The sequence below is a fragment of the Micropterus salmoides genome, unplaced genomic scaffold (assembly GCF_014851395.1).
Source record: "Micropterus salmoides isolate LMB-PRFRI ecotype aquatic unplaced genomic scaffold, ASM1485139v1 Ms_hic_scaffold_10, whole genome shotgun sequence".
Classification (NCBI taxonomy): domain Eukaryota; kingdom Metazoa; phylum Chordata; class Actinopteri; order Centrarchiformes; family Centrarchidae; genus Micropterus; species Micropterus salmoides.
Window position 1 is genome coordinate 18,910,432 of NW_024040041.1, and position 18,000 is coordinate 18,928,431.

General features: G+C 40.7%; 1 protein-coding gene across 1 annotated transcript; it reads right to left on the minus strand.

Moving 5' to 3' along the window:
- Nucleotides 1-5,804: 5,804 nt before the first annotated feature.
- LOC119889763 (uncharacterized protein C16orf52 homolog B) lies at nucleotides 5,805-15,679 on the minus strand (the record flags this gene model as incomplete). The annotated part of the gene is given in 2 exon segments (XM_038700575.1): nucleotides 5,805-8,872; nucleotides 15,467-15,679. Coding segments are annotated over 2 exon segments (398 nt in total), but the record flags the coding sequence as incomplete, so codon positions are not given.
- Nucleotides 15,680-18,000: the final 2,321 nt, after the last annotated feature.

The window sequence follows — 18,000 nt, forward strand, 5'->3', positions numbered from 1 at the left end:
ATTCTCCACAATTCAGTTGTTCGGTTCATTTTCCGAAACAATGATCACCACAGAAGAATTCATCCAGATATACCGGAATGGTAAACTACAGATATGAATATAAGCTTTTGAAGCAAAAAATAACAAATAAAGGCCCAGGCTATTAATAGATTTTTTATGGTAGTGTTGTAGTACTCGAGACTGGTCTTGGTCTTAAGACCAGTCTTAACACCACTTTTTGATGATCTTGGACTTGTCTCGGTCTCGACCGCATTTGTACTCGGTCTTGTCGATGGTGGCGATGCTTACGTTGATTTCAGCTCTTAGTGTTTGTATGTGGGTGTTTTAATGGGAATGTGGATCTTTCAGAACAATTTGAGAACTACCTATGATCTTGTTCCACATTTTATTGCCTGCCATGCAATGCAGAGAACTGGTCTTGGTCTTGACTCGGTCTCACCCTCCCTTGGTCTTGGTCTCGACTGCTCTCAGCCCCTAAAAATCTTGGTCTTCTCTCGGTCTCGATAAACTCTGGTCTTGGTCTTGACTTGGTCTCGGTTTTGGCGGTCTTGACTACAACACTATTTTATGGTATTTGCACTTGTGATTTTCAAAAAGACCTATTGGTCATTTTTTTAAAGCTTAAAAAATGCCATGCCAACTTTTCCAGCCACAACCCATGACGTTATGGCCTCTTTCACGGTAGCAAGGAGTTCATTCTATAGCTAGGTTTAATAACTGAACAAATCAAATACATTTATTGTTTACTGGAGCCCTTTAAGTATTTAAGAAGCCTCATTTCGTTGTCCAAACATAACACCTTTTAGGCACAAACAGATTTGTTTTTTTACTTGTTTCTGTAGAGACTAACAGAACAGAAAGGCAGTGCTGATCTGATTTGGTGACACTACAACTACTTTGGGGCCAATCGGGGTTCAGTATGTCTCCAGTGCTCATACTGGCAATAGACTTTACAGTGAAGTTGAGTTTCCAATGAGGGAAAAGGAGCAGAAGAATTTTTTACCACTTATTTTGAACTTTTCGTGGGGAAAACCATATCATAGAGTATTTGTATATGTCTTAACAGTGGTGGAGGAAGTATTTAGATAATTTACTTGAGTAAAAGTACTAATACACACTGTAAAAATATTACCTGTAGAAGTGTGGCATTAAAAATGTTACCTAATACAATTATGTAAGTATAATCAGGAAAATGTACTTAAAGTATTAAAAGTAAAAATTAATCAATGCAGAAAACCATTCCCTGTGACTGTTATTCCATTACATATTATATCATGAGATTATTATTACTCAAAGCATTAATGTAAAAGCAGGATTTTACTGCTGTTGTTGGTTTAGGTGGAGCTCATTTTTAACTTTTGTTTCAGACTAGAGCTAATGATTATTTTCATAATGGATTAATCTGCTGATTATTTTGATTGTTTGGTTTGTACAAATTGTGAGAAATGCTGTCACAATTATCCGAGCCTAAAGTGACACCATCACATTTACCAACAGTCCCAACCTCGAAATTATTTAAAAAAATTGAAATTCTTAAAATAATTAAAAAGGAAAAGCAGCAAATCATCACATTTGAGAGGCTCAAACTGACATTTTTGCATGAAAAATTACCATTGTCAAAATGACTTTTCTGTCAATTAATTAATCATTTCAGATTTGTTCATTGTCATGTTTGTAAAGTAACTAGAGCTGTCAGAAATATGTAGTGGAGTAAAAAGTACAATATGTCCTTCTGAAATGTAGTCGAGTAGAAGTAGAATGATTTACATGCAAATAATCGTGCAAAGTACAAGTACCTCAAATTTGTACTTAAATAAATGTAGCCTACTTAAAATATTCAGAAGGGGATCTTTTATAGTGCGCAAAGGGTGCCTAGCAAATTAATCTAGGATACCTGCAGGAGTTCTAAACAGAGATAGATAGATAGATGGATAGATGGATAGATCAGTCCTCAGGTGGGGCACAGTGAGCTGGTGCTGCCTCTCATGAACAGATGGCGTCCATATTTCCACATTTGTGCACTTGGCAGTGTGCTGACACAATAATCTATCTTAGTGGGCAGAAGGACACCACACTGTAACCCCTGAACACAATGTGCATGGAAGGAGCACTGTACACACATTTGCAAATGGGGCTTATAGAATATAGGTGCTCCGTAATATCCGTAAAATTTTTTCATCGCTTCTCCCGCCCACACAACTTATGTCATGTTAAGGCACCTAAAAAAGATCACTGTCTGGAAATGCCAAACAATGCACAAAACCAACATTTGTCTGTACAGTCGGTCTAATTAAACAGCTCCAGAGCACCTTTTCATTACTGGAGGTGGTGTGAGTGGGACCAGTCGCCCCTGAATCTCTCATATCGTCTCTGTAAATGTAAAAAACAAACATTCAACAGACAAGAGCAGAGAATCCTTCGCTACACCAACATTTTATTACTGTGTAATAAAGGCACATAAAAGTTAATCTGCTTTGAAAAACCAGCAGGGGTCAGAGATCAGCAGATGGCAGACTCTTGTTAAACGACGGACATTTACACAAAATTAGAAAGGGATCATTGCTTGATGATGATGTCGCATTAAACATACTGAGCTCCCAGCAGTGAGCGTGACACTTTCACAGGAAAAATCAGCTAACAGAAGTCATAGTGCAACAGTTCATCATTATGTGCTGCAGTCATTCTTCTGAGCAGCTGAACAATCCTCGTAAAATGTTCTTAATTCAACCTAATAGTGGTCTGGATAGTAATTTGAAATCAATCCTGAACCACTTGCTAGTCCACTGTTGCATCAGTCAGGTTTGTAAATGCTCATTTTAAAATGGAAAAATGGATGCTGAGGAAGTTTGTATGGTTAATCATCTACTTCATTTTTAACAAGCTGGCAGGCATGAGGGAGACGTCTCACCTCCGTCAGGATTGAGAGTTCTGCTCTGGGATCTGTCAGCGTTGATCTGTCCTCCAATGACTCACCATTAACAACCTGCTGCCAATCAGGAGGGCCTGACTAAATCAAGCCTAGCAGTCTCATCTGTGAGTCCTCCTGGGTAACCTGATACAGTAACTCGTCCCCTCAGTACATATGAAGGATGTTATATGCACACACACACTGTGAGAGGGGGTAAAGTAGAAGATGAAGTTTGGGTAAAAGGAAAAACACTGCAGGAGCATCAAGTAGAAATAATACAACAGAAGAATTATTAATGTGTTTATTCTCCTTCTTTTTTGATGAATAAGTAGAGTTGTCATAAAGTAAGACAGCAGTTTACATAAATACTTTAATACTGCTTGCTGTGTCTACTTGAAACCCCTCATCAAAAGGCTGGTTGTGAATGTGTCCTGTCCATTCAGAAGTATTTCAAAGAGAAAATGTGAGAAAGTAAGATTACAGAAAAACTTTTTCATAATTAGGTGCTGCCTTAAAGTGGTCATATTACGCAAGGGCAACTGGACTATTCCGCTCATTTTCAGGTTCATAATTTTATTTAGTTGTACCAGAATAGGTTTACATGGTTTAATTTTCAATAAACACCATATTTTTGTCATACTGCACATCGCCCTGCGTTTTGAACGCTCCGTTTCGTTTTAGCTACAGAGGGAAGCATCTCACTTCTATTTGATCTTCGTTGAAAGTCTTGATGTCTTGTCACCGTGTGCTGCAGCTCAATGTGTTTCTCCACCAGGGTTTTTAGGGTGTGCCCAACGAGCTGCTAGGCGAGCATTATGATGCGTGTTACTAATAGTGACACAGATAGGTCACGGGAGTAAAGGCTGGACTACAATTGAGCCGTTTTTGGGCAGTTCAGAGCAGTGTTGTCTGTGGGAGATGGGAACTCCCTTTGGGGTGGACTTTGGGCTTTTTCACTTTGCCAACCTGTTACATGCACAAGAAAGATATATAACACAATAAAGGAAAGGGAAAAGGCCAAAAAGCATAATACCACCTCTTCAGATTCATCTTAGGGCCCATTGTGGTTGCCCCGACTCCCGGGTTGGTAATTACCAATAGAATAAACCATGATAAAGTTGAAATCTTTAGCATTACCATGAAACCAGGATCAGCTATTGGCTCGATCAGCCATTTAAGGAACTAAACGCATTACAGAGATTGCGACAGAATAACACAATGCAAGTCAAACTATAAAGGCTGTCACATTTGTGAAGAGCCTTTACATGACAGTTCCAATACTCGGCAATGCATCTTTCCTTTAGCTCTGCAGCCGTCTTCAGAGAGCATGTTGAACTGATCTGAAACACGGTGACCCTCTGAAATCCCACATGGAAACACCACTCATGCTTAGCTCCTTGCCGCAGGTCACCGAGTAGCTAATGGAGGCGAAGTCCTCAGAGCAGCAGTGCCGTCTCATCCTCAGCTGCATGACAGTGAGAAAATGACAATGAAACGTCCAAGCGAATGAGAGACAAACATGAATATCAACACCCATTTATGGTGAACACAGCCCTCAGATCTCTGTGACTATTTGTGTCAAGTGTGTTTTCTTGAGAAATCCTGAGTCTTAACTGTTGTAGTGATTTCTTTATGAAGGCATGAAGGGCGTTAAGATAACCCTACAAACTGAAGTGCCAATGCTGCAGAAAAACAACTACGAACTACGAAATGTTTCTTTTCAGCTGAAAGCGTCGGGCAGGTTTCATGAGCCTTAAAAGAAGGTTCAACATTTTGGGAAACATTTTATTTGCTACCTTGCTGAACTGAGAGCTAGATGAGAAGACTGACACAACTCTTATGTCTGTATGCTAAATATGAAGCTGCAGCCAGCAGTGGGTTAGCTTAGCCTAGCTTAGCATAAAGACAGGAAATGGGGAAACAGCTAGCCTGGCTGGGTCCAAAGGTAACACAATCCACCTTGTCTTTTTGCCATGAGAAGGCCAGGTATGTCCATAAAACTACAATGTGTTGTTTTTATACTTTTAGTACAGAGTACACAAATGAGGTAGAACATATTTTATTAACACGTATAAGTTAATAAGTGCGCTTTAGAGGTGCTGATAGGCAGATTGTGTTACCTTTGGACAGAGCCATTCTAGTTGTTTTCCCCTACTTACAGTTTTTATGCTAAGCTAAGTTACTGGCGGTAGCTTCATATTTAGCATCAACACAAGGCAAGAAAGCAAGTGCCCTCCCCAAAATGTCAAGCTATTACTTTAAAAGCCAGTCAAAAATGTGTCTAAAGATAAGGACACCTTTCATTCCTGATGGTTAAGTTGCAATCAAAAGCTATGCAAGAAGCTGCCACAAACAATGTTATAATAAATGACCAATAACAAATAACAGATTATTTTGGCACTCTAGTGAAGTTAACATAAAGGCTGCAAATAATGCACGTCGCCGGAAAAGTTCAGCTTGCAAAGTAAAAATAAAAAACACTTAACTTGTCTTATCCAGGGTGGGAGTGTGAATCTCAGTTGTCTTTAAACCAAGCTGAAGGAATTACTCTGAAGGAAAATGTTTACTAAGAAATTTAAAAGCCTCAACATTACATGACTGAATGAATTAATCCACTTAGCCCAAAAAATACTATCCTAAAAAAAATGATTTCAAGGTCGCTGATAGGAGAGTGGATAAAGTTACACGCATCATTAAAAAAAGGGAAATTCTGTATCAATAACTTATCAATACTGAAGCACCGGAGTGTGTCGACTTAAAAACTAAGAGGTTAGGGAGAATTTCTCTCATTCAGTTATCTGTTCTCTTCTGTCATCAGCTCAGCTGCAGATTAGACTTCAGGTGCCCTTAAATAAGCACAATAAATCATACAGACTGTGACAGAGTCACGCACACACCCATGTTTTCTCTTTTTATTCAGTGATAAATAATTTCCTATGATCATAGGCTTTATGTGAAGACATCCGATCAAGGCAAGAGACAAATTAGAGGGCACACATTGCCACCATTAGAAAATAATAGCAGAAACAAAAACAATGAGGTAAGAAGTTTCTCTTTTTTATACAATTTGTGATGCTTCTATTTCTGTTACCTATACTGTTGAATGCACAGTGCTTCCTAATACAGAAATCCTGCCTTCTGTGTCTGTACATTATTAAACAAAAACAGGTCATGGAACAATACTGAACCAACCAAAGACAGGGCACTGCAGAGTGTATAGTTAGCAGTATACATCATCAGACCGAGAGTAAGAAAAGCTGAGCAGGAAACAGAAATACAAACAAAATAAGACTTAGTGACTGAGCTCCGTGATTGATTCCACACACACACTTTTTTCAGGAGAGATCAGAGTATCAGTAGGTTGTATGCTCCCCAAATTTTTATGACCCATGTCTATATGTGAATATGTGTAAGTGTTAAAACGGGTAGTTGATCAATACAAAATTAACCTGCAACTATTTTGATCTCTTCATTTCTTTAGCTCTGATTGGCTGTTTTGCTTTGTCTCTTACATGACACATGAAATTGTAAATGTGTGGGTTATGAACTGGTCTTGTGACAATCAAAAATTAGTTGAGGGACAGCCGTGTTAATGTCAACTGTAAATGGACTTTAAAATTGATGGATAAACCTGCTCCAAATGTCAAAGATTTTTGAGTATACTAAATGTTGAATAATAGTCATCACAGATGTCCATCAATCTACTTAGAAATTATAGGGGAAAAAAAGACACCCTTCTCAACTCCAGAACTTGCCTTAAAATCATCATGTTTTTAAGTTTTCTTCAGTATCAATGTAATCCAGTGTTAGTTGTCTGTACATAAATGGGTACATTGTAAACGAGAGCAACTAATATCTAACTCGGCATACTTAATGGTGCCGATTTGTAAAAATGTGAAACAATATAGGCAAAAAAAAAAAAAAAAAGATAAAAAGGATAGTTTTCGGTTAACATTTCCCAAAGCCCCCAAATTATGGGAGCTGTAGATCCCAAAGAGCATGATTATGGGCCAAAACAGAAATCACCTTAGGCATCACCTTGAAGGAGGCAAGATCGCCGAAAACTTCAGGTGAGGTGCTAAATAAAGCATGGTTTGCCAGATAAGAGTCGCGTGACCTGTCTTAATTTTGCGGTACTTGTAGTGAAGCTCACATTGATCTGTTATTAGCACATTCTCTGGGGATAATTATTTTTGTAATTCATTACTCTAATCAGGACAATAATAGACAATGAAAAGAATTGTTAGCTGCAGCCCTAATGTGAGTATTTGCAAGGTACAGACAGTGTGGTAGTGGCTGTACGTGCGCGTGTGTGCGTGTGCGTGTGTGTGTGTGTGTGTTTGTGTGTGTGTGTTACATTCACGGGCCTCAGTGGCAGCACACTGAGGCACAGCCCCATGCATGGACCTGACCTGCAGTCCCAGTGCCTTCACTGTTGTACAAAACAAGACAAAAAAAACACTCCTGCTTCTTTCCAGTCCAACATTAAAGGAGAATACCACCAATTTTCAGCATTCACATGTTATTTTCCCACCTTAGATAACTTCAGCTTCTATCTATAAAAGTCAATACTGTCCGCTATAATTAGCGATATACGTGTTCATCTCGACCTCTCAAAAATGAAACACCACAGTGACGTATGCTTTTGAAAAATACTTTCACTCAACTTGTGGCAGTACTTAACAGAATTAAGAAGACTACTACAAATACACAGAAGTGTGCTAATGTTCAGATGATTATTCTCTAAATTCACAGTCCTCTAGTTATTGGCAAAGGATGTGTATCAGTGTCATGGCTTTCGCTTGGCAAAAAAAGTTGTCTATACTCACTAATACTCTGTTGCTGTCCATATAAATAACATAATGCAAGGTCTTACATTGAGTGGCATTCTCCTTGATGATACTAGACCTCCTGGTCTGCTGCCCAGGGAGGTCACCCCTGGTTTGCTACCTGCTCCAGAGCTGCAGCTGATTGGAGACAAAGAGGCGTCACACCTGCGCCTTCCTCTCGCCCACAGCTGGCCGTGAGCTGGCCCAGACAGCTGGTCTCACAACTGCTTTCCCCAGCTCACACACCTGGGGCCTTGTGAAGTGACAGGCGAGAATAAACCCTGCTCGAAAGCCAAGCTGGCAGAATTTTAAAAAAACAAACAAACAAAACAGTTCCCCTCAGAGATTCATTCAGTAAACCTCAATTACACTCAAGCTACTTCAGTGGAAAGGCGACGGGGGAGCGAAGGTGGAAGAAAAAATAAAATAAAAAGAACACAAATTGTACAACAACAGAAAAAAAAAAAAAACCACACAACTGAAATAGCAAAGAGAAGCCAAAAATAGTAACAGGAGCGGTCATGATGGCACAGATGTGTGCTGATGGCGGCGGGCGGGGGTCAAGTCGAGGAGCGGCTGGTCCTCAAGAAATGTGCGCCAGCATTGTGGCCGCAGTTGCCATGACAGCGGCACATTAAGCACCCTTTTCCAACAGAACAACAAGAAAGAGACGGTCATATTTTAAATCAACAGTGGCAGGGTGCTGCGACGGCCTCAGCTGCCCTCTCTCACACTCTCCCCCCACCCCCTCTTTAGTGTTTTGTTCGTTTCCATTTGTTTAGTTCTTAGGTACTCCGAGGTGCTGCGGTCCCTTGACCAGAGACCGCCCTGTTTCAGGCTTCTGGACAGAGTTTGTTGTCTTTGATTTTCAGTCATTGTGTGTTTTTGTAAATCCCATAACATTTTCAGAGCCTCCTGGGGTCAGTCCAGAGGCGGGCAACGGCGAGTCCTCAGCCTGGGAGGCAAACTTTGCCTGCAAACAGAAGTCCCACTATGGTGAAGAAGATGGAGAGGACAAACAGCACGTAAGAGGAGCCGACCACTGTGTTGTTGGGCAGCTTGTACGGCTGGCCTCCCACCTCGTTGATATAGAAGCCTATGGGGAAGATGAGCGCCGCCATGCAGAACAGGATCACTGGAAGGAAGGAGCGAAAGAGAAAATGTTAGTTTACAGTTGAGATTCTGATGAATTCCAGGTTTTCATGAGTTTTAAGGAAGGAATAAAAGATGGGAGACCTAATGCAGAAAAAGTCTGACCTCAGGCTACACTTTTTACAGCCTTTCTTCTCCAACAAAGATGCAGAAAATTAGGAAGGAACTCACTCAACTGCTCAAATTGAATTCAATTTTTAGCAAGTTCATTAGTGGCATTCAATGGCGCCTTTCAAATGCTTTAAAGGAGCAATTAGACAAAGCAGACTCATGGTATGCAGCGTGATTTTTTTTTGGAATATGAGAAAATCAGTCCAGTGCACTATGACACAAAGTGTTCTGTAATGTGGCATTTATGTAACTTTAAATGTTTCAACATTTCATTTAAAAATTGGTTAAATGTCATTGATTATACATTATTCTGACAAATGGACAGCAACAGGAGTCCAAGCAAAAAATCTGAGTGGCTCAGCCAAAACCAAAATTTGGCAGTATATAATTATTTTTTCGCAGAGTGCAGAAATGACAGACTCATTGCTCACTTTACAACAATGCAGAAGCAGTAGCACAAATCATTGTGAATACACTCATTTTTGCAGCACCGGCAGATGTAACTGAACAAAAATCCTATTAATAATCTTGAAAATTACGGTTGGGATCAAAGACGATGTCTCTTCTCCCCACACAGACACACTCACACACACCTACACCACAGGTAAACACCCCGGCTTGCCCTGCCTTTCTCAGTCTCTCTCCCCCCGTCTGCTCCATTTTCTCCATCAGCAGTATGTTTTATAAAGTTGCCTAAAAGACTGAGAAATCGTTTTTTTCTGTATATTTCCACTAGCGATCAGTTATCACGGCAGCAGGTGAGCCGCATGTCGGCTTATTAATGACGTAGCCTATCAAACAACTTAAACCCACATCTGCACCCTGTGTGTGTTCACTGCTTCTTTTCTCTGGTCCGTGCATAAAATATCCACCATGACGTAAGTTAATAGTCTACCAATTCTTTTTACCGAGTGAAGTCTGTGCGAGAACACATGCACATAAGACGACTGCACAGAAGACCCCCGCGCACCCGATGACATCGTCCATCCCAGTGTTTCATTGTAGACATGGTCCGATGGAAACCCTAGTTGGAATGTTGAAGTTTCCTGTGCATATCTACTGTCAACTAACAAATAATGCCTTAAAAAACAAAATAAACACAAAGGCTTAGTTGAACAATTTCAGAAACAACAAGCATGCAGTGTTTGCTGGTATGAACCTGTAAATCCATCATCTACTGTACACACAAGTACACAAATACAAAAACACACAATTTAAAGTCAGGGCCAGAAATGCACACAGCAGATCAGAGTCAACAGCTCTAAAAACCAAGAAATAGATTTTATACAGGAGCAGAAAAACAGTGGAGGCATCAAACATTGTTGTGTTTCACTCACAAGTGCCTTGATTCAGTCCTTGTACTCTTTCAGATACAATCATGTTGATTATTAATATGCGACCCCAGGCCTAATTTATAAATAACTGCTTCCCTTCTGTCTTCCACACCTTTCTCTACAATTCAAATAATTTCCGTGTTTACTTGCTACGTTTGTCAGTCTGTTAAGTTGTTTGCATGTTTCCAAGTTTAAATTACAAAATCTCAGAGTACTTGAACGCAGCATTCCTCCATACTCACAATGTTTTAGAAAATCAAAAAAAAAATCCTTCAGGTAGGAGGCATTTGTTCATTTCAACTTTGAAGTTAATTTGAAGTCAGGCTTTTCTGTGGCTTTAGGCAATTATTTATGGGTAAAACTGTATCATTATCAAGTACCATCCTTGAACTCAACACATATGTACAGTATTTCTGACACTGCTTGAACGCAGCATTAGTTGCACGTATAGAATCAGCAGTAAAATCGCTGAAAAAGTTTGATGACATTTCTCCTTTTAAAAAGGTTTAAAAAAGCTTTTTTCCCCTACCGGTTTGACTTCTACTACAAATTTGCAGTAGTAGTGATGCAGGCGTAGTAGACCCTTCCGTCAGTGGAACCACACGATTGGCTTTTTAGCAGGAGGGGCGGGACAATTGCCATCTTTGGCGTTACAGGCTTTCCCTATAGAGTTGTATTGAGCATTCTTAAAGGGGACCTATTATGCTTTTTCACATTTTCTGGCATTTCAAAAATGTTACAATGTCAGATGTTCATGTTAAACATGGCCAAATCCTCAAATGATGAGGTAAAAGTATTTAAAAGAAATCACTGAGCCAAAACCTCAGATATCCCCCAGTTCTGAATGCTCTGTTTGAAACTGTTTTTCTAATAACGGCTTGGTATGATGTCTTTCCGAGGCAGATTTTCATATATGCTCATTTGCTCAGATTAGGTTTGATCCCATAGACACTCATCAATTGAGCCAAGACAGCTGTTTGACATAACTTCTAAACCAAATACATAAAAAAGGTCCTAAGGTATTCATAAGTTTCTGACTCTGATAAAGTGGGAAAAACAATTCCCTAAAACTACTGTATCTCTGAAGTCTCTCAAATCACATACATGTAGACTATTCTATATGATCTCCTGTTGATAACTATTTGTTATAATCTTTATAACATTTCACGACGGACAGTTATCAGATGGATTATCAAAACTGATGCAGCAGAACCCAGATACATCGTCTTTTTCACCCCCACACATTGCTTGTCCTTGTCAAAACCTTGCACCTACATTACCCACAATGCAACGCTACCTCTTATCGTTTGGTTGCAGAGTCAGGTGTGTTATGCTAGTGGACTCAAGCTGCTTGCCTCAAGCAGAGATGAGGAATGGGCTACAGAAGTCTGGTAAGGTGACTTCTTTCAACTCCTCACCCCTGTTTTTTTATTTTATTTTACGCATGTGTATGACAAAAACTTCACAGAGGGAAAGTACCCCTGTAAAACAGTGAGCATGGTATGAACTTCTGGGCAGCATGTGTCAGATTTGTTAACAGCTGCATCACAAAGCAGAGGTCAGGGGCAAAGTTATTACGAGGTCTTATCGTACTCCCCAGAAAGGAGGCGACCGTGAATGGATAACAAAGTTGTCACTAATTAGCATGGCTCCCTTTTCTTCCGTTATCACTGGAGATTTTTGGTCAAGCTCCGAGTCCACTTATGTAACACACAATGACGCTGATCACCAAAGCAAACTGTGTGACTTTGTGAATCGCAGATCAATGGCTGTGCGGAGCTTGTGAAATAGCTTCATGGACTTAAAAATAACTCTTACATTCAAAGACCACAGTCAGATGTCTTTGGCAGCATTGTGAGGAAAATGTGACAGGTTATGTTACTAGCGTGTGCCACAGTTACTTTAAACTACCTTAGTTTTTAGCAGAAGTAGTAGTACTCCAACACAAGGTATGACAGCTCTTTAAAGATAACTGAGGCTGTGTTGAATTATTTTGGTTTCCTCAGCGGTGTGTGATCTACTTGGTGACAGAACATGAAGCCATTTTTAGCTTTCACAGCTTCACTCCATCCTGCCAATTAGCAAAGTTATTCTGTACCTGAGGGACGATTTTACTTGAAAATCTCACTGATGTTGCCTTTGACAGTTTTGTTAACCAGAACGGTGTCACGCAGCTGGATGAGTCTGTAGTTGTACAGTAATCTGGATATTGGGATTAAAAGACATTGAATAGCTGTCTGAAAATCAATATCTAAAATTCACACCAGTGATTAATATTAGATCGGGCGTGGGCGACATGAACAAAATCCTCTCTAACTGATCCAATAAACAGACAGGAATATTTGTTTTGGTTAATCTAGCAATTTAAATACCTGACAAATCAAAGTGCGTAATATAATTTTATATAAATCCTAATAAAACCAGAGATATTCATGTGATGGCAGCCACGGTATGAACGATATATCTCACAATATATCTCGTCAATCGCCCACTCCTATATTCCATCTGAATAAGATTAACCAAGTGTGACATTCATGCAGCAATTTCATTAACTAATAAACTGGTTTTGTAGTATCATGGTGCCATTAGATTTTTTTGTCAGATTGCTGCATTGCCCTCCGTACTTTCTTAAAAAAAAAAATAAATAAATCCCTTCTTTGTCTGACATGTAAGCATTTATACACTGTTTAAGATCCTGATGTCAGTATGTTCAGAAACAGTCCTTGAACAGCAAAAATAATAATAGTAATAATCAGATGCAAGTAGTGCAGACTCTCACTGGCCAAACATCTCCAGCCTGTCAGCGAGCATAAATGAACAATATTTGGTGTCGCTGGCATCACAAGGAGCAAATATTTATGTCTGTTGTTTTGCCTGCTCATTGTGAGGGAGGGTTGCATGATTGCAAAAGGATGCTGTGAAAGGTATGCTAAAGTGGAGCCAGAAAACCGCGGCTCAGCATTGTTCCTGCAAGCTTAACCAGTGAGTTAATTTAAGTGCACCTCACGGTCCACTGCTTCTCTTAAGTGCATAAACTGATGACAGACGGTGCCTTGCTCACCTGCTGCTGGTCAACCGACAGCATCTTGGATCATAAATAACATGCTGCTATTACAGTGTAGTACGGTAATTACATTTATACTTGAAAAATATTTGCAAAATGTTATATAATCTGTAAATATTTTGACAGTTAATTGTTTGAGTCCTTTTTCATGCAAAAATGTAAAAACGATTTAGTGTCAATTTACTCTTTAAAATAAGGTTTCTGTTGTTGGTTTCTGACCAACCATACATTATCATTTATTTTGTAATTTCATCTTTAATTACCACATTTCCTGCAGCTACTGTTAATGTATTGTTTTTATATTTATTATGACCCAACTCCAACTCCACCCCCACAGATGACTGTCACACCTTGGGGGAACACTGCTGGTGTGTGCATATAGCGACACAGAGGCGGTTCTGTGCTGGTTTATACAAAGCGGTCCATTCAGGTACCGGTGGCCTGGAGCCAGTTAGACTAAAAACTGCCCACCTTCTCTCAACCTTCATCACCTGTTTGCCCCGAATGAACCACTCCCAGTCTCCTTACAACCAACTTCACTTTAATCTCCCTTTCCATGTGCGTCTTTACATTGGCACCCATCTCTTACTTACTTATACTCTCTGCTATTGACCTGTAAAAACATGATTATTCACTCAGCTCAACTTCTTTACTCAACTCTTCTTAATCCCCCGCCAGTTTCCTCACTTAACCTCTCGCCCTTCCTCCCACTCGACCGACAGCAGAGGGGTGTTCGTCATCACAGCTAAAGTTAAGCAACATCAGACGGACAAGAAAAAGAAATATGGTGTGGTCCCATTTTTGCCTCTTCGTCCCTCTCCTACACTTCAAAACAGGCTACTGGGGGTCCTAAAACAGGATGAAGTGATGATTTACCATCTCTTCTCTTCCTCTTTCAACAAACCTGCTTATGCTTTAATTACGATCATTATGCTTTAAACCCATTTAAAAATATAAAAATCTGTACTAATGATATACATCTCATCTAATATGCCCGACAGAAGCATTGCAGGGGGACAAGGGTGACAATTGCTCACTGTTGCCATGGCAATCACCTTATTTCCCTTTAAATGTGCTCGTTAAACAATGACTCAACGGCTTCTAATTTAGCTTGTGGCACAGCTTTGCGCTTACCGGACAGACAGTTTGTGGGGGGGGCTTCGGGATTCTGTAAAGTGGTGATTCATCGGGTATTTGCAAGTGATTAGGAAGAGTTACAAAACCTAATTATGAATCTGCATTTGGCCTGGTGGCCAATTACTGGGTGTTTACTCAAAAATCCGCACAGCAAAAAGGTCACAGGGTCCTGAAAAATGCACCCAGCTTTCAAAACAGTAGTATGGAGCACTGTGGCTTCACAGGCTACACCGCTGCTCCATCTGCACAAGTGTGCCTGAGGCCGTCTATTCCCCTAACTCGCCGACCAATCAAACTCCTGCCTCCCACGCAGCCTTATGAAACCAACCCAGCCACATTGCACGAGATGGATGCTGAGTTATTATCGAGTGCTGGAAGTGCATCTGTACAGAATCATGTTTGAAAAAGTGGCGATGTTCAAGGCAGAGAGGGAGAGAAAACACTAGAGAAACGCCGTGGCACATACGCCACCCACTCGGGTACCAGAGGAGCTGCATTACTCAATAAATCAGCTTCAGGGAGCAGGAGTCGTTGACGAGCAACTAAAAACAACATTCATGGATGTAACCAAACACACACATACACACGCAGGTTTTCACGTGTCAGAAACACAAACACACAAAGGTCCTGTATATAGCCTCGGATGTTTTTCCACATCACACTTATCTACATTAGCAGCGTAACTGGGCTAAAACCAATTTTTCACACTGATTCAAGCTCTTCTATTTTTATTATTTCCTGCCATGTAGAGATGATGTTCATTAAAATACTGATGTGCTAGAGGTGATTTTCTACAAAAAGGTAATGTCGTGACAGATGCAGAGAGACAAAGAAGAAGGTGAGAACGCTCCCAGGGGAAACGCGCCGACGGCAAGTTTGGTAAAGCGACACTATTTCATTCAGTGTGAATGTCATTGTCTCGTTCACTTACTGCCAGTAAAGGCGATCCAGCGGGCGTATTTGGTGGCCTCTCTGCGCCAGTGTGAAGCCACCAGCAGTCCACAGGTGACAGTGAGGGAGATGATGCCCATGATGATGAAGAAAAGTGTGGTGACCCACTCAGGGGGCAGCCGTGGTGGAATACAGGTCCGGTCTCGTCCGTGGATGGTCTGACATTGCCGGACTAGACCGACTGTAAGGGCACCTGCAGAGAGAGGATGAATGTTGATGAGGTGTCCATACTATCTGGTCTTTTTTAATTCATCACTCACCAAGCACGCACACAGAAACACTGAATACTGGGGTTACCAGCTGATCTATAACAGGGGTCCCAACCTTAATTATCATTAGGTAAATCACACACAAAACGAGGTCAGCAGAGATCAGACCAATGCAAGTACAACGTAACTGCCTCTATAACAGTCTATAACAGCATTATTAACAGAAGGTAAACTGCCAAATTATCTTTTATTTTGACCACTGAAACACAAGTGAAGCAGCTCCGTGTACACAGTATACCGTGGAGACTATACACTCGCTACATAGAAGCCAACGTTTGAGTGAGTGATCCCAATTTGATACATCTTTGACTACTTCTTTGACTTTGAGGGTGACGGTATGCCTAAAGGCTGAATTTAAAAAATAAAATAAAATAAAAAGAGAAAAGTGGAAGTGCCAGTAGAAAAAAATATGAACCCTACAGCAAAAAAGATTAAGGGTCTCGTTGGTGGTCGGTGACAAACTAGTGCCTCAATCGACGACTAAGTGCGAGGAGGGAAAGACCAAAGTGTGGCTCATCTGATGTCAAAGTGAAAGAGGAACCAATGAAGGAGGGTGGGGAGCTGGTCTCGCCACACTGGTGGGCCCAATTATACCAGTGAGTGGCCAACATTTCTTCTTACACTTAATTCACAGCCAAGGAAAGACGGTGAGGACTAAATCAACCCTGCCAATTACTGAATCTATCCCACGCAGGTATGGCACACAGACTGTAAGAAGTTGCAACAATATCAGACAAATTTGCAGCAGCTTTTAATGTTCAATATCTCTGTATTTATTTATTTCTTTTGTAATTTTTATTTAGGATCTACATGAGTTCTTCCTGCAGAAACAACTATTCTTCCTGGGGTCCACACAAAAGACCATGAAGACATTTAAACATCACAAAAAAAAATATATAGGCTAGATATAACTTCAAAATGCCAACTCTTAGAAAACTCTTCTTCCTCCATCTCTAGTAGTCTCTGAACGGGAGTCATGAGATACAAGAGAGCCAAGCTGGAGCCTGACCGTGAAGGCCAGTACTCAGAGTGGGAACATGCTACAGTGGTGCAGCCACTCTGGAGGGACGCCATTTAATTAGAGCACGTCCTCAAGGGGAATTTCTGCCTGAGTAAGCAGAACAGTGTCAGGGTCTCAGGCTATAAACGATAGGTTGTCGGGGAATAGGGGTGTCAGTAGTGCACACTTGGATGATGTGCAGCGGTCTTTTTGGGATGGCAGATGAGCTGTTCCACACCCCATGCTTTGACGCTGTTCAGAGAGACAACAGAACTGTGTGAGAAAAAAAAAAGAAAACAACTGCAGCCACCTCCTTCATTTCACTGATGCCCAGAGCTCCAGACTAACTTTTCCGCTAGTAGCACTGGTGCTCCCAACTTTCTCAGTTGGCCGCATCCCTTTTTTTGGTACAGGTATCAATGATAAGAAGCAGGGAGGGGCTTAGTGTTTAAGATGATGCATCGGTCCCTGCAAGTTTTGAGTTCCTTGCTGTTGTTGTGCAACTTCAAAGTTTCAAGCTAAACTGTGTTGACCTGGTGACAAGTTTAGTGTTGCCTGCAAACCATAAGCTCAAAAGATGAGTATGAGACAAGAGTTCAGAATTTCAGCTCTCATTTCCTGGTATTCACATCTAGATGTGTTAAACAACTCAGGACATACAAACCTTTGTTTGAACCCACCCATTTTTCAAGTGAGCACAACTATTAGAACATGTGACTTGTTGCCCAGGTGTTGCCTTTTAGGGTGATTGTCCAAACATTAAATTGCTCTGCATGAGTTTTCATCCTTGGTTCAAACCTATAAAGACTGCATTTCCTGTTAAAGAGGATAAACCAGCATGAAGACCAGAGAGCTGTCTATGGGAGAAAATAAGGCAAATCGACCAGAGCCATTGGACAATCATTGGGCATAGCAAGCACAACAATTTGCAATGTCCTGAAAAAGAAAGAAACTACTGGTACTGAGCAACAGACGTCGAACAGGTCGGCCAAGGAGTTAGTTGAAGTCAGAAATATCATGAGAGCTGTGAAGAAAACCCCCAAAACATCAGTAAGAAACATCAACAACGACCTCCACAGTGCAGGGGCGAAAGTATCACAATCCACTGTTGGAAGAAGACTCAGAGCAGAAATATGGAGGCCACACCACAAGATGCAAACCACTCATCAGCAGGAAGAATCAGACTGAAATTTGCAAAGAAATACAGAGATGAGCCGCAAATGTTCAGGAACACAATCTTATGGA